General features: G+C 51.2%; 8 protein-coding genes across 8 annotated transcripts; 3 read left to right on the plus strand and 5 right to left on the minus strand.

The window, feature by feature from the left end:
- Positions 1-91: 91 nt before the first annotated feature.
- Positions 92-2689, minus strand: BDR25DRAFT_220727 (uncharacterized protein; the record flags this gene model as incomplete). The annotated part of the gene is made up of 1 exon (XM_033685007.1): positions 92-2689. One exon carries the CDS (start codon positions 2687-2689, stop codon positions 92-94), a length of 2598 nt encoding a protein of 865 aa, XP_033549247.1.
- Positions 2690-3568: 879 nt separating this feature from the next.
- BDR25DRAFT_353434 (uncharacterized protein) lies at positions 3569-8327 on the plus strand (the record flags this gene model as incomplete). The annotated part of the gene is made up of 19 exons (XM_033695166.1): positions 3569-3654; positions 3741-3809; positions 3915-3979; positions 4016-4023; positions 4053-4135; positions 4159-4204; positions 4259-4372; positions 4428-4522; positions 4579-4989; positions 5128-5292; positions 5371-5455; positions 5500-5568; positions 5641-5671; positions 5717-7695; positions 7727-7830; positions 7866-8071; positions 8109-8175; positions 8206-8243; positions 8296-8327. 19 exons carry the CDS (start codon positions 3569-3571, stop codon positions 8325-8327), a joined length of 3753 nt encoding a protein of 1250 aa, XP_033549248.1.
- Positions 8328-8481: 154 nt separating this feature from the next.
- On the minus strand, positions 8482-9502 carry BDR25DRAFT_258749 (uncharacterized protein). Its single transcript, XM_033686550.1, has 3 exons — positions 9355-9502; positions 9140-9291; positions 8482-9083 (listed from the first exon to the last, which is right to left on the minus strand). The coding sequence occupies exons 1-3, from the start codon at positions 9406-9408 to the stop codon at positions 8795-8797; spliced, it is 495 nt and encodes a 164-aa protein (XP_033549249.1). The 5' UTR covers positions 9409-9502; the 3' UTR covers positions 8482-8794.
- Positions 9503-11237: 1735 nt separating this feature from the next.
- BDR25DRAFT_353437 (uncharacterized protein) lies at positions 11238-12849 on the minus strand (the record flags this gene model as incomplete). Its single annotated transcript, XM_033695167.1, has 10 exons — positions 11238-11302; positions 11362-11395; positions 11457-11553; positions 11603-11648; positions 11696-11792; positions 11820-11885; positions 11923-12048; positions 12104-12550; positions 12576-12669; positions 12695-12849. The coding sequence occupies 10 exons, from the start codon at positions 12847-12849 to the stop codon at positions 11238-11240; spliced, it is 1227 nt and encodes a 408-aa protein (XP_033549250.1).
- A 65-nt stretch (positions 12850-12914) lies between these two features.
- On the plus strand, positions 12915-14120 carry BDR25DRAFT_353438 (uncharacterized protein; the record flags this gene model as incomplete). The annotated part of the gene is made up of 12 exons (XM_033695168.1): positions 12915-12952; positions 12997-13023; positions 13056-13123; positions 13156-13221; positions 13253-13279; positions 13341-13427; positions 13478-13516; positions 13587-13673; positions 13717-13729; positions 13772-13864; positions 13897-13969; positions 14001-14120. The coding sequence occupies 12 exons, from the start codon at positions 12915-12917 to the stop codon at positions 14118-14120; spliced, it is 738 nt and encodes a 245-aa protein (XP_033549251.1).
- A 2060-nt stretch (positions 14121-16180) lies between these two features.
- On the minus strand, positions 16181-17036 carry BDR25DRAFT_302609 (uncharacterized protein). Its single transcript, XM_033689833.1, has one exon. It carries the CDS (start codon positions 17011-17013, stop codon positions 16672-16674), a length of 342 nt encoding a protein of 113 aa, XP_033549252.1. The 5' UTR covers positions 17014-17036; the 3' UTR covers positions 16181-16671.
- An 819-nt stretch (positions 17037-17855) lies between these two features.
- BDR25DRAFT_353440 (uncharacterized protein) lies at positions 17856-19058 on the plus strand (the record flags this gene model as incomplete). Its single annotated transcript, XM_033695169.1, has 8 exons — positions 17856-17959; positions 18023-18228; positions 18263-18402; positions 18460-18493; positions 18547-18682; positions 18713-18872; positions 18902-18940; positions 18969-19058. 8 exons carry the CDS (start codon positions 17856-17858, stop codon positions 19056-19058), a joined length of 909 nt encoding a protein of 302 aa, XP_033549253.1.
- Positions 19059-19425: 367 nt separating this feature from the next.
- On the minus strand, positions 19426-20291 carry BDR25DRAFT_14131 (uncharacterized protein). Its single transcript, XM_033683888.1, has one exon. The coding sequence runs from the start codon at positions 20185-20187 to the stop codon at positions 19477-19479; it is 711 nt and encodes a 236-aa protein (XP_033549254.1). The 5' UTR covers positions 20188-20291; the 3' UTR covers positions 19426-19476.
- Between the last annotated feature and the right edge of the window lie 1415 nt (positions 20292-21706).

Here is a 21706-nt window from a genome sequence, read left to right on the forward strand (position 1 = left end):
GCAAGTTCCGTAAGTCTCGTCGCCACCTGTGCCGCATCCCCTCCACCCAGCTAGGATCCATCTCTGCATCCATTTTCCCTACCTCTTCTTATCAAGGCTTCCTCCTCTCCACGCCCTCCCCTTCTCCCTCCTCCCCACTCCTCCCGGAAGCCCTCGCCTCACTGCCCTGTTCTTCCGGTGGCGTAATATCAATTAGCAACTCCGTGCTCTTATCGCCTTCGCCAACCGTACTCCCAGCCTTACTTGGCACCGCTGAATGATTCCCCGCGGTCTGTTTCCCCCACAACTCAGCATACTTCCCGCCCTTCTCCAACAGTTCAGCATGAGTCCCACGCTCAATAATCTCCCCCTGATCAACGACCAGAATGACATCTGCTTCCACAATCGTGCTTAGCCTATGCGCAATAACGAACGTGGTCCGTCCCGCCCTAAGTTTCTTAAATGCTTCTTGGATCCTTTCTTCGATGGAGCTGTCGATTGCACTAGTCGCTTCGTCCAACATGACAATCCGCGGGTTCTTCAGCAGCACGCGTGCAATAGCGATGCGTTGGAGCTCGCCGCCGGAGACGCGCACACCACGTTCGCCGACTTTGGACTTGTATCCGTCGGGGAAGCTCATGATTTTGTCGTGCATAGCAGCCGCGCGACATGCATCTTGGATCTCCTTCTCCGTAGCAGTCAACTTCGCATAGCGGATGTTATCGTAGATAGTTTGATTAAACAGGGCAGGATCCTGAGGTACTACACCAAGGGCATCTCTTAAGCTGCTCTGCGTCACCGAGCGAATATCCTGGCCATCGATGCTAATAGAGCCGCCTGTAACGTCGTAGTATCTAAACAACAGTTTCAGCATCGTACTCTTGCCGCCGCCGGTTTCGCCGACAAACGCTATCGTTTGGCCAGGCTCGGCGGTGAAAGAGACGTTCTTAATGATAGGTTTCCGGGGGTCGTATGCGAAATCCACGTCCTTGAATTCGACCCTGCAAGCCTTGATTTCTAGGTCTTCAGCGCCTTGGTTGTCGTTTACAGTCGATTTCGTCTCTAGGAGCTGCAACAACCTCTCTGAATCGATCAAGCAGCTTGAAATGTGTCGATAGCTGTACGCCATCATGTACAGCGGGCTCATCATCGTATCCCAGTATAAAATAAATGTAATCAAATTCCCGACGGGCTGCTTTCCAGCGATGATCTGGCCAATAGCCCAGATACAGCAGCCGGCAAAGCCGAACGTCATGACCGAACTCTGGATCGCATGGCCGCCCACCGAACGGAAGAGATATGTATACTGCGCCTTGATCGTCGACTTCACAGCACCGCCATAGCGGTCCTGCTCGTAGGGCACGCGATTAAAGTACGTGACTGTCTGGTAGTTCGAGATGGATTCGTAGACGGTTTTGTTCTCGGTACGCTGTTTTTCCATGTATGTTCGTCGCGCGGGTTGCGAGAGCGTCGTGAAGTAGATTCCGAGCCAGATGTATACGACTCCCATGAAAAGGATTATGAAGGCCATATAGGCGTCGAAGAGGTGCGTTACGTACCACATGGCGACGACGAGGTCGATGAGTACGGGGCAGACGTCGAAGAGGACGAGCTCAATCAATTGATTCAGCGAGCTGGCTTGATCGACCGATTTCTGAACCTCCCCGCTGTCTTTATTGGTGTGAAAGTCCATGGAGAGGTTCATGATATGGGAGAAGGCTAATGCGGTGAGGCGTTCGTAGGCGACGTTTTGGACGACATACGAGGCGAAGTTGTCAAGGATGCCAAAGCCAGAGTAGCTGTTGAACCAGGAGTAGAATGTCCAGAGTGCGATGTCTTTCCAGGGCATGACGTGTGTTCCCGAAGACAGCTTATCCGTGATGATACCGATTTGTCTCGGGGTCAGCAAGTTGAGAACACGCCCCTGAATGAGATAGACAAAGCGGATGGCAAGAGCGAGCATGACCCGCCAGTCGTCTTTCGGCCAAAGGTATGGCAAAAAGATGGCGAAGGATTTGAGGTAGCCGAACCAACCGCCTTGCTCCGCGAGACGCTTAGCCTGTTGTTCCTTGATCTCTTTGTCTACATCCACAGATTCTTCATCACTGCTAGCATCTGTATCGATGGAGCCGTATTTTGTTCCGCCATTTTGGGCCAGGGTCTCCGGGATCTGTTCTCCGAGGAGGGATTGACTTTCTTCATCAGTGCCTTTCTCGGTCTGGCGATAAAGGAGGATGAGAAGGCCATCGATACTGAGGCCTAATGATGCCAGAGCTCGTAGTGCGCAGAAAGTTAGAGGGATGTTGTTATACCGATCCTTCACAGAGAGAGAAACTCCACTCAGAACGCAGAGTGCCGTCTCAAACAAAAACTCAAGAACAAAGGCCCCAAAGTATGGATGCCATATCATAGACCCGGCCCTTGAGAGCTGGAGACTTAAGCAACCCCACACCAAGATCAATCCTAGGCAGTGGATAACAGCGTGTTGAGGAGCCGCGTACGCATCGTCGGAGAGTGCGCGACTTAAATAGTATATTGTTTCGGCGAAGTAGCTGACGAGGTTGATGAACATCAGTACAAGTACTGTTCGACGTCTCTTGAACGTCAACACGATCGGCTTTTGTAGGATGCAGACACCGAACGTTAGAGCACCAAGAAAGTAGAAACCCTCGACGGGAGCATGGAGATAATCCAGCATCTTGGCTGCCATAAACTGGGACCTCCCTCCGGGTAAACTTCCCATCATAACTTGGGTACTCATCGTTCCGGTACTCCCGTAGTGGTAATCGTTATCGCAGAGTTCTAAAACAATGATATTGAAATCCTCGAATTCGTGTCCAGCAGGGTCGTTAGACACCTGAATCGCCAGAAAAATCTGGGTTAAATGTTAGATTTCTACCTGAATAAGGGCGGCAGAGCCCGCCAACCCATTTACTCATTAGACTCACAGATAGATTGGGGGAGTCCTTTGACACAGATTTTTCAGCTGCCGAGAGTTACGTGCGGGAAGGGTTCGCCGCTCGGCTGTGCGTGTGGCTTGGGTGTGGCGCAGGCACAAGTTCACCGCAAAAGAACGGTGAAGTGAGGACCAATGAAAGACTGCGAGAAGATGATAAATGAAAGAAAGAAAGGGAGAGGAGGAGGTCTTTTGAATTTTTGAGAAAACTGAAATGCGCTTCCTAGAGAGAAGGAATTGAATGCAGCGCCCTTTCCATGATTGTGCGTTGAAGCGGCGTAATCCTCACATCCTCCAGAACGCGAAGTTTGCACACCCTAACTCCCCGGCCCGACCTAATCTCCTCATCAAACTCCTAAAAGGACTGTCAACTCATCATTTCGTTCGTTCGCAACCCTCCCTAGCTGAACGTATCGTTGCGGCGCGTGAGCATAAGCTCGAGCTCAAGCATTAGTGCAAGCCCCACTCACTGACTGACTCACCGCAGCATCTCTTCGCCATCTGCCGGAGTGCCCGCCATCACACCTATACTGCGCATGTAGATATTCAGGGTTCTTGTCGTGCCCATTTACCATTCAGAGCTCCGGTCAAGCTAGCTCGCTTGATGACTGTGCTAGAGTCAGAGATGAAACGATGAAATACTCATGCACCGAAAATGATTCGAGGAGCACTTCACCAGGGATGCGTCACGAGTCTAGGAGAGAATATTACGGTGTGATGTTTGGCCACGATAAAGAAGTTAGCTGACAGAGTGTGGTGTGAAGAAGTGCTTTTCAATTGCTTAGCGCAACTTTCACGTGATGAGGCCTTGCCATCCGGTAGAAGTTGCCACTATAGGTCCTCTCAACAAGGCTGAGGCTCTCTTAGGCAATCAGTCATGAGATATGAGACTAAGTTACATTAGTTTAGTACTGATAGCTTAAGGACTTAGTTACAACGTCTAGTGAAGGCCTTACAGGACAGCGTTTCGATCACCGAGGATCATTGAGACCGCAACATGCAGCAACTTTTCCTCGTCCTATGCTATAATCAAATCAATATGCGGTAACCAATAAAAACTATCCATCCTCATGTGAACAGTCTCTTGGGTCTGTCTAGCAGCTAATTTCGCAGCAAGACGAATACTCTTTCACCACCACGACTCAAGTCATGGTATTCAACCACCACACATTCACCACCTCATGAACTAGCTAACATGCTGTCCCCGGATTCGTGGCCACGAGCAGCTATCTAATTCAACCCTCTCTCGATTCTCCTAATTTCCCATTTGTCGGGAGCCTTATCATTCACTGCCTGCACACACTCACCTTCTTGCCTAGTTAGCCTATGCCAGCCTGTTGGTTCAGCGTTTGGATCACGCTCGTTTACTGTGGCGTCCGCTTCAGGCTCCGACTTCGGAATAGTATCCGCGCGACGAAGTTTCAAACGCCTCCCGCTGTGTGTAGGCGCTCGCACTCATGAGAGGAATATAAATCTTCTCTCTTTGCTCTAGGCCTTTGAGTTCTGCAAAGATACGACAACCCAGCACACTCTCTACCTGCAAATCTACTTGTTTGACTACCCAGTCGTCCCACATACCGAAGTCAAGTCCCTCCCGGACTCCAACCCCTCGACTGTTCTACCACCCACCGAATCGAGGCAAGTCAAGTCACCTACATTAGACATTCCCACCTCTTATTTCATTACTGCATTTTACTGGCCTGGTCTGTGACCCCATTCCTATCAACATTTCTGTCGTGGTTTGGACAATACGATATTTATCACTTGTCTCCAGCATACTTTTGCACATACTCTTCAGAATACCTTGACCCCGGCCACTCTTTTTTTGGGGCAGTAGCAGAGCACAGAATCCTCCAAGAAATTGGGTTTGGACTCCCACATACTTTGGCCTCTTGCGGGGTTTGTTTCGATAGCGCATCCGCGCACATTGCCACCGGAGCCAGCGAGTTTGGCCCGGACACTGCACATACCTTGACTACATTCAAAATCTGTTTCGGCACCGGCAGCACATCCGTACACATCATTCCGCCCAATTCCAATTTTCGGCACTCGAAGTGAAAGCCTGATCAACTGCAAACACTCTTTCATCCCCCTTCACCGATTGCTATCCTTCGGCTCGATCGCCGACTGTAACTCTTAGCTTTCTACACTGTTATCATCCTACTATTTTCTCACTACACACAATACGAGAGGCTTCAGTCTCAGCTTTCAGCCCTATCCTCCACTCCCCCATATCGACTTAGACAGCGTCATCGCGAGCTCCTGAGCCGCTTATTAAGTCTATTGTCTTATTTGGTACAATACGAGGATCCTACAACACTAGAGGCACCAAATACGATTGTTCATACTCTATTCGGGTCACGTACCTGTTGTACCTTCTCCTTAGTCCCTCCCTCCCCTCCATACTTAAACAAATCCAACCTAGCCCGTCTCAGTCTCCTCTGCAACCAAAACTCCAACGCACACGGAACTCTAGCATACCCTTCCAACCAAGTCGAATCCGCCAAGTCCAACTCTAACGTGCATTAACTACGCTTAGTCTGCCATCCATCCGTTGTGACAAGCCACAAGGCCATGATTCATCTTCATTCAATTGCCACAGGTACGACATCCCGTCCCCATACCCCAGGCTGGTAAGCACTCTTCCTCACACCGCTCGGTCGTAGCTTAGGACTCTTGCTGACATTCACGATAGTTGTGAATAGTGTTTGCATATCCCTCCGAAGCAGGTCTTCGGTACCCTAGCAAACGCCAACCACACCCACCCAAAGAACTGAACAGAAAGAACATACGACGTCTACACGATGACATCCAGCACGCTAAGTCTTGACAATTCGTCTTCCCCCCCGGGCCTCACCGCTCAAGTCGGGAGCTCGCCCGGCCCAGCCAATCTTAGTTCGAACATCGATCTCAACTTTACTTCAACTCCCGCCCTAACTGCAACTCCAACTTCAGGCCCAACTCTATGGCCAGTTAGCAGCAACCCCAACACTAACGCCAACCCACGCCTCACCCCAGGCCCCTTCACTATCTCCAGCCCTCTGACCTCCCCAACCCCAAACGCCTCAGCCTCATTCTCCGTAATGGATTGTTCCGCCAACCCACGCAGCTTCGCTATTGTCCAAATCCACACAGCGAAATGCGCAATCTGCGACTCGCGCAACATGGCACTCATGCGGCGGTGTCCAGGCTGCACATATCAAGTGTGTCAGCCATGCTTCAACGCTCGCGGAACGATGCCCTTGTACCATGGGAACTTAAGTGCGGGATCTAGTATGGGGGGTTTGCCAGTTACGCCCGTGAGGAGGCTTTTGTTTGGTGGGTTGGGTGCTGGGTCAGGATCGGGAGTAGGAGTGCATGTGGGTTCGAGTTCGACGCCGGGATCTGGTGACAGGGCTGCTATTATCGCTGGTAGTGACGCTGCCACTGCTTTAGTGATTTCGAACCCAAGTGGCAACAGGAGTCGTAGTAGCGGTGTATCTCTGGCCCGAGACACTCCAATGCAAGACGCGGATTCAGCTCTTCCAGAAATCTCTCTCGCACTCGGCTCAACCTCTGCTCACCTACCTACCTCCGCCGCTGGACTGAAAACCAGCAAACGAGGCCGTGTACTCAAAGAAAAAGCACCTGTCATCGACGACTCGTCCGACGCCTTTGACGACGCGGACACCTTTGAATGCGAGATGAGTTCGCCACCAACGCCGGCTCCAAAGCGGCGAAAGACAGCAACCACGACTGCTGCCGTTGCGGAGAAGGGGACTAATCTTATGGCTGCAAGAGAAATGACTCGGACTCCTACGCCAAAGAAGCGTCGCTCAAGCAAAACTTCACTAAAGCAACAAACGGCCATGCCTGGCCTCAGCAGCTTTACTCCTCTGCCTCACTCAGATCTCCCACTCGCGTATGTCGAAGGCCAACCCGACACAATCTTGCGCATGCCCTCGACCGTCCCTTCAGTTGACAATGCGGAACCCCCAGAATGCCGTCCGTTGGATGACATGTTGGCCGAAGACATGATCGAAGAGATTCGAAAGCAGAACAAGACGAGGGGATACAGGCAAGGGCAACATATTCTGGGTCGATACGAGACTGAGCTGGTCAGCAACCCCGTGATCCAAGTGCCGGAGCTCGTGCGTCGGAAGTTTAAGCCGCGTCCAAGGGCCGAGGAGATACAGAAGAATATTCAAGAGAAGGTGAAGGCGAGGCTGGAGGCACAATGGGAGGCTGAGCATACTGGAAATGTCAGTCAGATTCAAAAGCATCCGAAATTTGCGAGAGTATGTACTAACTTGCTTGTGCAGGCGAACACTGGCTTCCAAGAGAGTGAGATGGCCTCAAGTCCCGTGGCTCCGGCTAAGCCAACTGTGCGCGCCATCGTCCAGGCCACGGCTCTGAGACTCCAACGTGACATCTCTCTGACTGCTGAACAAGAGAAACGTCTGCTCGTCACGATGAACGAAGCTGCCCGGAAGATGACGAACAAGTTCTACGACGAGTCAGCGGAAATGGTTCGACAATTTATAGACTTTTCTGTTGACATGCCAACCGAGAACCTGGGAAGCCGGCAAGTGCAAGAGCTCACCCAGGCGGTCGAAGAGGAAGGTGCTCGCATCATTAAGAATCTTGAGGCTGCTCCACTGCCTACCCCTCGCAAGACGGCCCCGTTCGGTGGGATATCGATGCCAAGCCCTGGTCCTCTGCCACCAATTGGCTTCTTCACAGTCTCTCCAACCAAGAGCAAACATGGCAGCTCGAGGGATGTTGCCACCCCAACCACGGAGGCATCTCCAGCGAACTCAGCCGAGGAGAAGCCCGCTTTCTCTGAACCCTCATGTGCCTGAAAACAGAGCTATCACAAATATTTCCGTGGTAAGAAGGCCCAATATCATTCCACAGTCCGGTTATGAATCAAAGCTAACCAAAGAACTAGCAACGTCAGTTTTTGCGCCAGTATCAAAATAACCAAATTGGAGGACAAAAGCCGTTGTGCGATATGCAACAGCGAGCCTGGCGCAATGGATACATTTTCTGATTGTACCATGATTCGACTTGCTGGATTGGCTGCCCCTCACGATTGCGATTTCAACGACATTGTGCTTCCGGTGAAGACGACGTGGATCATTTTGTCATGCTATGGTGCTATGGTGCTATGGTGCAATGGCATAGAGATGAGACGAAGGGTTTATTTCAGTAGATCGATATGCGGCTTCCTTTCTTGCGTTTACGGTTAGCTGGGGTGAGTGGCGAGAGTGACCCGGACCATCTCTTAGACTGAGTCAGGGTGTTCGTGTCAAGTCTGGAAATGAGGGTTAGCTTTTGATAAATAAAGGGACATCAAGCCTTGCAATTGGAAACCTAAGGATGTGCCAGGCGAGACGAAGCGGATAGATAGGCGTTGATTTAAAAAAAGGCCTAAACTGGTAACATATAGCGTGCTCAATCCTCTGCCAAGGTAGATGCAGCTGTTGTGCGCTAAACACAAACACAGCATATGATCGCATAGTATAGAATGCGGTTAGAGTAGTCTGCTCAGGAAGCCCATTGCTGAAATCAGGGAGAGCGTCAGCAGGATGCCCCTTTCTAATGCAAAATGCCCTGCCATGTTCCAGGCCAGGTGACAAGATGCAGTAAGAATATGGGGAGCCAAATGGACTGTGTCATTGAAGCTAGCTAGATGAGGCTAGCCAAGAACTCCGGAAATGTACAGACAACAAAAAAAATCTGAACACCCAAGACATGACAAAAGGAGACGAAGTAAAGTAATGTGGGTATCACAATGGCCCAGTATTAAGGCATGCCGAATCAAGTAATGAAAAAATATGCAACTGCCCGCTAGGACAGAGCACCACTCAAGGCTGGTTACCGCACCTGCCGCCTGTCGGACCCAGGAGCTTCGCCAAAGTGAATGGTGAGAGCTCCAGACTCGATGGGCTCCACCCGCTCCCAGCTGCCCTCGGTCTCTGCGGTGTTTCCAATCACGTGTTCCAGCCAGGTCGCTTCGTCTTCGTCGGCGCTCGCGTCTGCCGAGGATGGACGGCTTGATTGAGCCTTCGACGGAGGGAAGCGCTCGTTGAATAGGCGAGGGTATTCCGAGGCCATCTTAGATCCGTCCTCTGTGTAGGTCGCTTGTGAGACGTGAATTAATTTGCTGCACAAGGGAGGGCTCATTAGCTCTGGCTTGAAGCGGTGCAATGGGAGACCAACCCGGACGTCTGCGCACAAATTCGCTCCAGCGCGTCTCGCTGGCGTCTTATCTCCTCTGGGTCCAGCTGGGGGCCGCCGTGGGAGCCAGGGCCGTTGATGCTGCCATAATGCGGTTGATACGGGTCGCCCAGTAGGTGCGAGCTGTCGGAGCGCTACGTAACGGTGGTGATCAGCACGTTTGGCGGGTTTGCAGCGGCCACAAAATTGAAACTCACCAGGCTGTCTGAGGGCCGCCGCCTCAGGCCTAAACAGGAAGAGCAGATGCCCATGGAATGTGTAGAGGGGGAGTGACTAGTACAGCGGTGCTTGCGTGCGCATGAGGGAATGCGGGCCGCTGGGCATGTTTTGTTATGATGAAATGAGGAGGCTGGCGTTGTGGGTGATGAGCGCCACCGAAAGACAGTTAGCGTGTCGGAGCTTCGGTGCCGGCCCGCTCGCTTGCCAACTGGCGATCCTTGCGCCTCTCCTCCCCTCACATGGGCTTCTTCGCCCAACATCCCACCCTCCCAACCTTTGATACATAGTACTCATTTCTGAACACCATATCCCCACTCTAAATGCATTCTCAAACCTCGCCGCTTTCTTGACAGCGTCCCCACTCAGCCAATTTCACTACTCTGCAACTTTGTCCATTGTCACCCCATCCTCTCTCGATCGCCTTTTGCATGCCTTATGAGAATAGCCTTTTTTTCTTTGTTGTGGGTTTCTTCAATGCTCCCTCCTAACCTTCTTTAATTTTGGGTCCGATTGACATGTTTCTTCGCCGTTACTTCCCCCCTATAGCGTACACTCGCTCCCTACGTGAAACCGACAGTACCGTCGTCTCGCGTATCTCGATGCGATCCTCCCTCATCGTCTCAGGAACAGTATTGGGTTTTCACGCTGGAGATAGGGTGTGCAACATCTCGTTTCGTTTTCTGTGAAGAATCTTGGCTGTCTCTCTTTAGGAGACGAATAGCGAGGTCGAAATTCGGGGATACCATCTACCACCAGTAGCAGGGCTATTCGAGATTGTGACCTTCGCTCCAGATCATGAAAATTTACGAGGCTAGTCTTACGCAAGGCCTCAGGTTCGTTCTCACCTCACGCGAAACTAGTTTGACGAACTCCATCTTGTCCAATTTTGTACTGCAAATCCCATCTGTAACGCACATTCTAAACGTGGGCATCCATCTCGATGGCTATCAGGATGACAATAAATATGGGCAGCATTGTGAACATCTCAAACCCCTCTTCCTTCAAAAGGCAGGATTCAACTTTGCCCAGTCATCTTCCCTTCCTCAGAGTCCCCCTTGCGGCGCATCTCAGGAATCAGCAGGCCTTACTTCCTCTAGCGCTACTACTACGTATATCTCTACAGGAGGGGCCAGACTAGGATTCCACCACCCAGTTCTGTAGCGCGGCAGGATTTCAGTATTGTCTCCAAAATGATAAGGTCTCCTTCGGTAACGTCTGGCAGAACAATTTATCCCCTCAGGATCGACCACTTTGTTGAATTAGATTGGTAGTAGTGGTTTAAAAGGCCCGTCGGTGAGCCCTTTACAATAAGCCGGCACTGTCTCTCTAGGCCTTTCATCGTCAATTCTGACCAGTATATTTACCGCCAGTGCCTTCAACAGCCTCTGGAAGAGCGCAGCTGAAGAGCTCTGGATCAGCATTCGCAGCTAACTCTACTAACAAAGGTGGAGCTGAAAACCCCCTTCCCGGTACTAATAGAACCATTCCCTCATAATCTGCAACAACAAGTTCAATTCAAGCACGGCCATAGAATCAAAAACCTTTACTGTAACAAGCACGGAGGCAACATCGACATCCTACTTTACCGGAGGGCCGGGCACTGGAACCGAACCCGTCGCCGAACGGCGCAAGCACAACATTGCCATCCCTTGTGAGTGGCGAACCAGTGATCACGTCTTCTAGCAACACTTTAGTATTATTCCCGACTGATGAAGGCGAGGATTCTCCTGCACCTAGTACTTCGAAACTCATTTTGCCGAGCATGGCTTCAAGAAACTTTATTGCTATTAGAATTAAAAGATCTTTTACAGCTAACTCTACTAGAAGTTTCGGCACTATTCAACCCTCACCTCGATGTCCATCAGTGCGACTTGATGGGTTTGAGTGTGATCTTGTCAACGGGGTTTAGCACCGGTACGTCTGTGTCTGCACGTCTTCGAATGAATTCCCCTTGTATCTACAACTAGCAGCGGAGCAAACTTAACAATCTTGGAGTGGCACAACTGTGATACCATTCACCTAGGGAGCTGGAGTGGTTTTCCTATGGGCTAGGATTTCTAGCACAGCTGGGGGCTTAAACGAGTTTAGGAAGTGCGGCGGTGTCTTCCATAGCATAAGGAACTGGTGTGGCTTCCCCGTTAGGAATCTTCTCTAGTACTTGTGCTTTAGGCTTCACACTAACTGCGAGTTTCAACGCTAATTTATCATTTTCTAGCACAGTTTTACCCTCCTTTCAGCCTCACCTCACGTGTTGTCGCGTCTTCAACCGTGACTAGGGTCGTTCCGGAACATTCGGCTACACAAGCTTAAATTTGACACTCTCAAGGACACCGCCGATTAGCACGGGACCTGCATCGTTAACACTGTCTCCATCTGCAAACTCAATCACGACTACAGACTCTCGGCCGCTAAGCATCTACGAACGAACCTCCTTCCCGTGAACTCTAGTGAACCGTACCTCAGCGCCAGGGACAGGGCAGTTTTTGGCCGTTCTCCCAACTCCCTTTTCCTCGGGAAACATCGCATCTACAATTAGTATCGGACACCCATCTGTCATGGCCCTGTCCACCTCCTTTGACACCACATTCTTGGTCCCGGCTACCAACAGTGGTAGCTTCATGTTCAGTACCTCCGGCGACATCGAAGCGGCACTGCACCTTCTCCTTCTGTGTCTCAGCCCCTCGTCCTTCCCTCATTGAATATCACCCAACCACTATAGCTAGGTACTGCTCCTTCCGGAATTGCGCCTAGTGTCGTGCCGATCCTATCCCTGAATTTGAGTCCACCAGAACCTCTGAGTATAGGGACTCTTCGACAATGAAATTGACTTTTATTGCCTCTTGAGACTGCATTGCCGTTTGTTGCCGTGCCATTGGCAAACTTGACAGTGCTTGTGGGTACGGGATCGACTTTGATTCCATCAATTTCGGTGAAGTCAATAACGCTGCTGTTAGCTGGTATGTATATAATTGTGCTTACGTCTTCTGCAAATTGGACGGTTCCATAGTGAACTGGTGTTCTGTCAAGCATGTCTACGTCTTCAGCGAATGGCACGATTCCGCTGTCAGTAGACGTTTCCTCAGGCATACCCACAGCTTCAGCAAACTCCGCATTGCCATCTAGGGTAGGAATTACTTCAATGTCATTACCTTCATCAAAAATCCTAAATTTCTCCTTAGCAGACACATCTCCACCCCACAATTTCCTCAAACTCCACACCACCATTCGACACTGCACCCTCAACCCCAAAGCATTCCACAAACTCCACAGCATCCTTATTGTCATCTTTAACACTTCTTTTTACCCAGCAAACTCCACTGGAGTATTCCCCATAGGAACCCCCAGCTCTTTTGACAGCACCGGAACTCCGATTTCGGCACCAGTTGCAATAGCACAGCATGCCCGTCGGAAAACCCAACCAGCTTCAACGAAACCCTCGAAACTGTCGCGCCGACGCATAGAGTACCACTCATTGTCCACAAATGCTACAGCTATAGCCGGTGAAGCCGTAGGGGAACATAGTCACAGAACCGCACGCATGGTCCCTGCACTCCCAGACCGCGGCATCACGATCTCGTAACCTATAACGCTATACCCTAGCGGGACGTACCAGCTATTAGGATCAACTTGGCAGAGAAATTTGCTCAGTTAATGCCCCTTAACGTATAACGTCGGTGAGAATCAATGTTTTCGGCGAGGTTGAAGAGGGGGGAGTATTTATGACGGAGGAGACAAAGGAGGTATCTAGTCCCAATTTGGGAGCTAAGGTTGAGTGTAAGGGGAGTGGGAAAATGGGGCCGAGTTTGATGATTTGAGCGTGGAGATTGGGGAGATAGGAGGGAGGGGTGCGGGCGTCCAGGATGGAGAGAGATCAAGATCAAGGGTTAATGAAGGGGAAGATGAGTTGAATTGAGTCTGAATGCTTTCATTTAGTCTTTTAGTAACATATTCGTCGCATTATTAGCATACTTAGCTGCACTGCTTTTCTCTTACTGTCCTGAGGAGTTTTGTTTCCGTGGCGCTGCGTCTTTTTGCTCAGCTGAGCTGAAATGTTATGTTCTAAGGTTGTCATCGTGCTTTCTTGACTACGGGGATGGATAGCAGGTATATCATGGTATTGTATAGGAGATATTGATATATGTCTAATCTAATCTGATTTATGCACAGTGGCTTTTCTAAACCCATACTGAGGGGGATACAATGCAAACAGGGGATGTGAAGGCTTGTCACATTAGTCATAGGGCTGCCCTCACGGCCTTGGAAGTTACAGGTGCTAGCTATCAATTTAACGGAAATAGTCGGCCTGTCTATATATCTAGCATATGTGTGTGTCCGTCCAGCCATGTTATCGAGGTAGCATTTGTTAGTTATAATTGCTGGACAAAACGAGCTCAGGTTTGCAAATAACTATGTAGACATGGTGCCCCAAAATATCACGGAATACAATGGCCTTACGGAGGACATGCGATTCTGTGATTCCCAGTTATTGTGAAATCAGTAGAACGTCAATTATATCGCAGGGCAGGTCTAGAAGCATTAACAGATGAGAGGCAGCCTGTAACTCCTATACCACTCATGACGTCGTATAACCTTGTTTCAGCTAATACGCCAACCTCGAAAAAAGCCCGGATTCGATGCAGATAATATTTTGGGGTGGCCGCGCATTTGGAAATTGGCACTCGTCTATGCGAAGGCAAATTCTGCTGTTTCAAACGCATTAATCGTGTCGGACCTGCCCTCCTAATCATCCGGTGTAGGCGAGGACGGTCCATTGTATCACCTATAAGGCTGTACAGGTGTTGAGTCGATTATGCAGCATCTTGGGAGTGCACGCAAGCGTTGTCGCTCGGGCGTAAAGTGGAGAGAGTGACAAGAGGACCCATTGGACGAGCAAAGTCTTGGATGCAGAGAAGAGTGAAATTCGATTGGCGCTTGACATTGCTGGTTAGATGTCGTTGAGTGGGTTGCTTACTTCGGCTTGGGACATGCACGCAATACGCAAGCGCCCGCCACTAACCCAGGGTCGAGGTACATAAGGGGAAGGTGGACTCCGTCGGAATTTGCCTCTCGAAATTCCCTTTTCGTAAATGAGACTTTTGTAAGTACCCGCGATTGACTTCGAGCAATTCTGTTAGGACGCTTGCGATTAAGGTGCATAATGCTCGCTTCAAGATTGCCGGAACCTCGATCCTTCGTGAAAACAAGATAAATGAGATGCAAGAAGTGAGATTAACGAAGCCAAATCACATGGGACAAGTATTTGGAAAGTATAGATGAAGTGCAGCAAGAAGAAACGAAAAGAGTATGGTTGAGATGCGTTCGAGATCTGAGCTGTGGATCTTGGCGACATGATTGGTCAGTCCAAGCGCGTTGGCTCAACTCGCACTCCCAAGCAACCAAGCGAAGGAGAAGGCAAAGGGTCTGAAATGGAAAGTGGACGCAAACCAAAATGCACCACTTGGCGCCCTTATTGGCCTGGCATCATGTAGACGTCTTGCGTCTCTTGTTCCAGACACTCGCCCAACTCGTACTCCAAGCCAGAGGAAATGAAAATGGGCAAAAAGGACCTGCATGCTGGATCCAGATGCAACGTTTGACGCTCTCATTGGCTTGATGTGTGCCGCAAGGCTCCAGTCGCAGACATGCACAACTACGTGGGTCGCTCGATAGATCCAGAAGCGGTCCTTGATTGTTATTGTCGCCTTCTGGACTGCATTGGTGTCGCCTGAATGTCCAGCTGAGCGCACTCCGCAGCGCGCCATTGGCCATGCAGTGGAAAAGGGACCTGGCATGTCCCCTGTCCGCGTCATGAGAACCAGAGTTGTGTGTGGTACAAGAGCGTTAAGCTTGCTGTATAAGCTAAGCGCCGAGTCTGCTCGCCGTGAGGTGAAGTGGGATTCCGGATCCTGTGATAAAGTCAGCGCTGCCCGCACCCTACTCACGAACTCCTTGCGAAACAATCAAGACTAAGGACACGGGCAGCGGGACAAAAGAGATTGGAAGACAGAAGGCGACATAAAGTAGGTGACAGGGAGGGGTCTGAATCCTGACGGCTTTCTCCCGCCTATTGTGTAGTGTGGTTTGCGAGACTGCGATCGACGGCATAGGCAGGCCACTCAGAGACCGCCACGTGGGATGGGAGCTTTCAGTCGGGGATTCGCTCCTTGGTAGCTGATATGGTGGGTTCTTTCCGTCGTAGAAAAACCGTCGTTGTGGCTTTAACTCCTATTCTGACTTTTGGAGGACTGAAAAGGAAATAGAGAGTGCGACAGACACGGAAAAGACGACACGGCACACGCGACACAACAGCGCCGACGAACACCGGCTGCTACCGAGGCCGAGCCCGACAAAAAGACAAAATGACAAGAGAAAAATGCAGACACAGGATCAAGCGAACAAAGCAACACAATCCCCCTTACTGGACCTCCTCGTCGGGTACGCTTCGACTCGAATACAAGACAGCACACTGAGCGAAGGGACAAGGCGTCCAGCGGTGCATTCAGGCAGCGCACCCGGGCAAGAAGGCCGACGACGCAATGCACTGGCGACGGGCGCCTCGCATGTTAGATTGATTGCATTGCCGGTCCAAGGGCAACGCAGTCGGAGATGCATATGTAGAGTTGAGGGGATGGGGAATGACGGCGAGGACGAGGTTGGATCGGAGAAGAAGGAGCAAGCCGGCCGTTTCTCGGCGATAGCGGGTACTCGGCCGGACTGGGGTTAGCATCATCACGTGAGGCCAGAAGCGAGGACGCACGGATTTTCTTCTCCACCTCACGTCGCTGCACTCGATCAACACAACACTCAACAACTCCCCGCCCATCTCCTGGCGCGCTGCCTCCATCGCTGCGCCCATCATATATCTTTGCCGCGGCGGCCTCGAACGCTGCCCCGGCCACGATGACAGCGGATGAGGCGCCGCGTCGCTCCTGAGGGGCCGTGCGCTATCACCTCCCCACTTCTAATTGCGGCTACGCGACCCTCACGGATTGGACGGCCTCAGCCCCCATTTCATGGCACAGCGGCTACATCACCAACTCCAGAACACGGCCAATCATCGTAAGTGCAGAAAATCGTTACATCATTAAAAGCCGAAAAATAAGGTATAGAAAGACAAGCGACTGTAAGAGGTAACGCCCGGCCAGCTCCTTATCCGTCACTCCCATCTCAATATCAGTCTTTTCCGTGTCAGCCCGTTTCCAAACTCCACGAACGAGTGGACTTCATCCCGTTCAGACCCCAAACCGTTGTACATGAAACCAGTTCCCAGACGCCCGTGCTATGCCGCAGTTTCCTCAGTGGCTGCCAATTCCCTGGAGCCTCCGGTTGCGTTCGCAGCTGAGCTCATAGATCTCTCCATCCAAACCTCGAATGATCTCCATCGACTTGTCAATTGAGGCTCGGAACTTTTGCCCCTCGCGCTGCCAGCGATTGACGCGCTCAACTTCGGCGGCCCGACGCCGCATCTTGGTGTCGATCTTCTCGCACAGTTTGCACTTCTGGCCGACAGGCACCGTTTGCATGATGAGCTTCATGCCACATGTTTCACCAATCCGATACTCCCGGTTGCAGTGCTGCCGAAAGTGTCCCCACTTCCAGTCGCCGCAGACGAACCGGTGTTGATCGAAGAAGCACATGTTTCAAGAGGTGGAGAAGCTGGTACTAGCATATAGGTCAGCCCTATGGTTCAGTTGTTTGGCTGACAGGTCCTGCCAACTTACCTTGTGTTGAGTGGGTGGAAGACTGGGCCTTTCTGATTGGACCAGTGGCTGTGGATCTGGGAACTATCAGCCTCAGGGGCCAATGTCAAGATGTAAACACTCGACATCACATACTGGATGGTTGGTTGAGAGTAGTCAAACACCCAACGTCGATGTTGTTTGGAATGTGAGAAAGAGTTGGCACAAGGGGGCTTGAAGGTCTGAAGAGATGGACTTTGCTCTTGAGTTCTGAGCTTTCAATGGAGAGACAGTTGAGTCGAGCTTGATGGCGACGTTTCGAGTGCGAGCATACCACTATTTATGCTTCAGGATGGAGACAGTATCACCGGCTCGACCACCGCGTTTGGTTCCCGTCTGGCTCTCGCTATCGACCCACAGATTGATGCCATGGTCTATCCATCAGTCGATGTGGTAGTACCCCACCCGGCGGCGGCCAACAATATCGCCACAATCATTGAGACCTTTTCGTTATGCCGCTAAAGTATCCGTGGAGACCGGCTGCGATGATACCCTAGGCCGTGCCCGGCGTTCCAGCTGCAAAGAGATATCACATCTGCTAGGGATCACCGGCGTCGTGGCTTCCTTGACCGCGTAATTTCTCCCTCTGGAGCAGAAAATCCCTCATGGTCCTTGTCACGATGTTTCAGCCGAAGACTGTTGATGGGGGCTAGATGGTTTCTTTTGGAGTTTTTCGGGCCTTTCATCCAAGGTGAGGTTGAGCATTTAGGAAGCGAGATACGTCACGTGCCACTGGATTGATGCTGAACCACCGTAGCCTCCGCGAGTCGTTTGTCACTTTCTCTAAGCGATTGGACAATGGCGTTTCGACCTTTGCCTTCTTCATCAACTCGGCACGGTGGAAGTTGATGAGCCACTGTTTAACACGGCCCCTTACCACGTACTACCCTGGAGAACTTTGACCAAGTGCTGTGCAACGCATTGGCTGGTGTCAGTACAGCGTGATTGACAGGCATATTGGTTGGACCCTGTACTTTCTTTTGCCCTTTCCCAAGTCCTGTGTTCTTAGTTTCTCGGGCAAATCACGGATGCCGATGTTCCATGAGTCTCGTCTCCAGTTTTCCTTTTCCATCCAGCTAATCAACTTGTGTAGCCTCAACCACTCCACGGAAAGTGTCTTGATCAACCCTTTGCCTCTCTGACACAGGCATTCCGCTTCCTTGGCTGACCCAAAATATGCCAACCCTACTGCCACGGGTTCGAGGCACTGTTGGCCAGTCACCTTATCTCCTCATGCTGCAACATACCTTCCCGGGCATCATGTCCGGTCATACCCTGCCGCCATCTGTATGGTTCACTAGCAATCACCGCATGCATAGCGCATTGAACAGTCGGCCCCGTTAGTATTCAGCTGATCAGCTTCCCGCTCAACGGCTCGGTTCTCCAGCATTCCGCCTATTGCTGAATTGCTCGGCCATGCAAGCTGACAAGCCTACTTCTCCCTGATAACGAACTGGCGTGAAGTCTATGCGGCACCTAGACCCGCCATCGCATGTCGAATCAATCATCTGGGCTACGGAAAGGCGCTAGAACCGGCCAAAGCATGCCCCATCGGAGATCCTCTGACGTGGCGGCCGCGGTTTGGTTGATCTACAAGGGGACCATATACCCGGGCATACATCTCGCAATCAATAATCAGCTCCCCAACACCCTCCGCGTCGTTTCGCCAGCCTGTTGCTGCGGACTGGACTGGGTATGCCTGCACACCACTTGATAAAATGCGTCACAAGATGGCAAGATCAGACGTTCGTCAGAGCGTCCTCACCGGTTACCCCACCGTGGACAGGTTTCTGAATGGCACAACACGGCTGTGGACTTGCAAGCTGTGACATTACGGTGGCGAGATGCTGCAGGATGCTCCAGTTCGTCACGCCGCCCAAGTCTGCCTCACGCTGGGAAAAGGCAACAAAGATTGTCCCGAGCCAATGCCCCTTCACCAATAGATTGTGTCTCACCTATGGTAGTCTCTCGTCTGACATTAGGCGTCGAGGAGATTGTCAGCGTTGTCAATCGAGATGGTGGTTGAGGAAGTCATTGCCGTGGCCTGCAGAGGGCAGGGCGTTGTTGTCTCTAACCAAGAAGCTCGCGTATTTTGCCGTGCACAGATGGCACACACACGCATTAACAGGTAAACAAAGAAGCAGCATGAATTTTTGCAACCCCCAAAAAAATAAAGTCCCTGACACCCGCCTCAAATTTAGAAATGACCAATTGAACGATTGTTGTTTTACCAACTTGGTTGCCTCGTCACTCTGGTGATTGTCTGCGCCATCAACAAAAAGCGCGTTGCATGTTTGACCCAAAATGCGGCCCTACACGGTCGACCTGGTTCCCGACCTCAAGGGCGGACGTTGATTTTTACTACATGCAGCCGCGCTCTCTGCTGGAGTAAAAACTCGTCATGTGAGGTTTGGAGTATGCTGGGTAAGACGCTGCACATGGTTTGTGGAGTGCTAGGTAGCAGAGGGGCAGCGTTACCCACACATAATTTTGATCCCGAGACTGGCCGTCTTGTGCGGTGGCCCGCTGGAGACCACTGGGCTGGAGCGTTTGCGCATTAGCGTTCAATAGCGAGGCTGGGCATCGGCCACGGTAACGTATGTCGGAATGGTTGCGGTAAGGTCTGGGTAAGGCGGCACTGGTGAGCTTCTTGCGGATTGGCAGGCAGAAGCGCACTATGGGTCGAGAGAGATGGCCTGGACAGCGAAAATGCAAAGGCCCCGCGCCGAACGCATGCTTGAGAGTGAGGTGGTTGGCTAGAATGTCTGAGGGACATGTACGCCGAGATCCGGGTTCGGGGACGGTGAGCTTTGAAGGGCGTAAGAAGATATGTCCGACTGTGCAATATTGTGAGTTTAAGTTTCGTCTACAATGTGAGAAGCGGCCTCTACGAGGAAACAAGTGGAGGTGGGAAACGAAGAACGGTGGCGCTTTCTGAGGGCAGCAGTTGCGTTGCCTTGTGTGCTTGATGAGAAAGAATTCGAGTGGCGGGGTGGAAGCCTCGAAAGTTTTTTCTTGCTGCTTTGCCCTCTCAGCGTGGACCAGTCTTGCGCCGTTGGCGAGCATGTGCATGAATTGCACTGCTGTATGTTGTGGGAGTTAAGTGGCTCCAGGAAGGTTCGCTATGCATCTATTTCTAGCCGCATATGCATAGTACGGGATCAGGGGACGAGGAAATCATTGGTTGCGTGTTTTGTACTTGTTTGGTTCATAGGCTTTCGGTCTTCACAAACGTGAGCGTGTCCGTTTTAGGGTACTGATTGAGCAGTGGTTTTTGAATTCATTTCTGCCATGGCAGCTTGTGGAATGGGAGGTCAGGCTGGTGCAACTCTCGTGGTCTCTTTGTGCATGGGTGGCACGCATAATGGTGGTACGGCAGTGAGAAGCTAGCTGTCGTACAGGAAGAACTGGGGGGAGGATATTGATACGAGGCTCCGAGGCAACAGGATTTACATCTCAGCTGTCATACCTTGAGAAGAGTGTACGTAAAGCCTCGTTAAACCGCACAGAAGCAGGGCGTTGGCGTATTCGGGAGCCGGCGTCTTGATACTCTGCTCTATGACGCAAGGAAAGGCGGCTAGATATTGCAGAGAATCAACGCGTAAAGGACACCATTATGCTGACATGCTATGCGGATGCGGTTGGAACTGCTGTATCTTGATTCAGGGTCCTGCCGGTCAGTTCGCTGCCCGATGAGCGCATGAGCCTGGAATTTCAGGATACGGAGTCCATCTCTCGAGCAATTGACAATGTTTTGATGCTATTTCAAATGCAGAAAGCCGCCGCTGCCGCTCTCTTAACGAGCAAATGCAGCCGCAAGATCGGAAGATGATGCAGCCTCTCGCGCGTTTGATAGAGGGAACGGAAGTCAGAAGGCCACAAGGTAGGAAATCGCCGCAGCTACCGCTGAGCAGCGCAGATGAGCGGTGACGATGCTGGCGTTTCAATAGGACCGATAAAGGGCGCAAGGCGAGCAGGGACATTAGTGCAGACGTGGAGTCATGGTGGGGTAAGGAATGAGTTGAGGGCAAGAAATGTATAGCATGGTAATGTGAGCATGAAACATATAGCAAGAGATCTTCGGCAGGGTACCACTGAAACAAAATATTCTAAATAAACGATGAAAGGTGTCTAAATATGGGCATGTCTGGCTGCTAACCCGGAAAATTTGAGTCAGGAGCGTTGCTTAACGGTAGCAAGGGATAAGAAACAATGGTTCTACCGCTCTCTCCGCGCATATTGTTATCCGCGGCAGAGCTCCACTATTGTGTAGTTGGGTCTTTGCTCTGACTCGGTGTTGTCCAAGAGGCTGCATTTAACGTTCGCGATGGCATGTGTGGCGTGGATCCCATGGAGCGGTCAAGCGAGGACGGAGGAAGGTTTTGTCCGATTCCGGAATTCTTCAAGCCAACGTCCATCTACGGCAAGTTGTCCGACTCCGTTTGGTGATTGGATCTTGCGTTTCAGTTTTGTGAGGAAATGGGCGTGTTAAACTATTGATGATGTAATCATAGTCGGCATTTCGAGCATCACAAGGTGCAAAATTGTATGAGAATTGTAAGATCACATTCTGCACTAAGACTAGAGTTCC

The sequence above is a fragment of the Lindgomyces ingoldianus genome, assembly GCF_010093535.1.
Source record: "Lindgomyces ingoldianus strain ATCC 200398 unplaced genomic scaffold BDR25scaffold_11, whole genome shotgun sequence".
NCBI classification, from domain to species: domain Eukaryota; kingdom Fungi; phylum Ascomycota; class Dothideomycetes; order Pleosporales; family Lindgomycetaceae; genus Lindgomyces; species Lindgomyces ingoldianus.

What these genes read in the sequence shown, in the direction of transcription:
- BDR25DRAFT_258749 (XM_033686550.1), bottom strand. Translation starts at nt 9,408, where the DNA reads ATGGGCATCTGCTCTTCCTGTTTAGGCCTGAGGCGGCGGCCCTCAGAC. An exon ending in GGCGGCCCTCAGACAGCCTG is followed by an intron (nt 9,292 to 9,354) that starts GTGAGTTTCAAT and finishes ACCGTTACGTAG; the next exon opens with CGCTCCGACAGCTCGCACCT. An exon ending in ATTTGTGCGCAGACGTCCGG is followed by an intron (nt 9,084 to 9,139) that starts GTTGGTCTCCCA and finishes TCCCTTGTGCAG; the next exon opens with CAAATTAATTCACGTCTCAC.
- BDR25DRAFT_302609 (XM_033689833.1), bottom strand. Translation starts at nt 17,013, where the DNA reads ATGTGCTTCTTCGATCAACACCGGTTCGTCTGCGGCGACTGGAAGTGG.
- BDR25DRAFT_14131 (XM_033683888.1), bottom strand. Translation starts at nt 20,187, where the DNA reads ATGCACATGCTCGCCAACGGCGCAAGACTGGTCCACGCTGAGAGGGCA.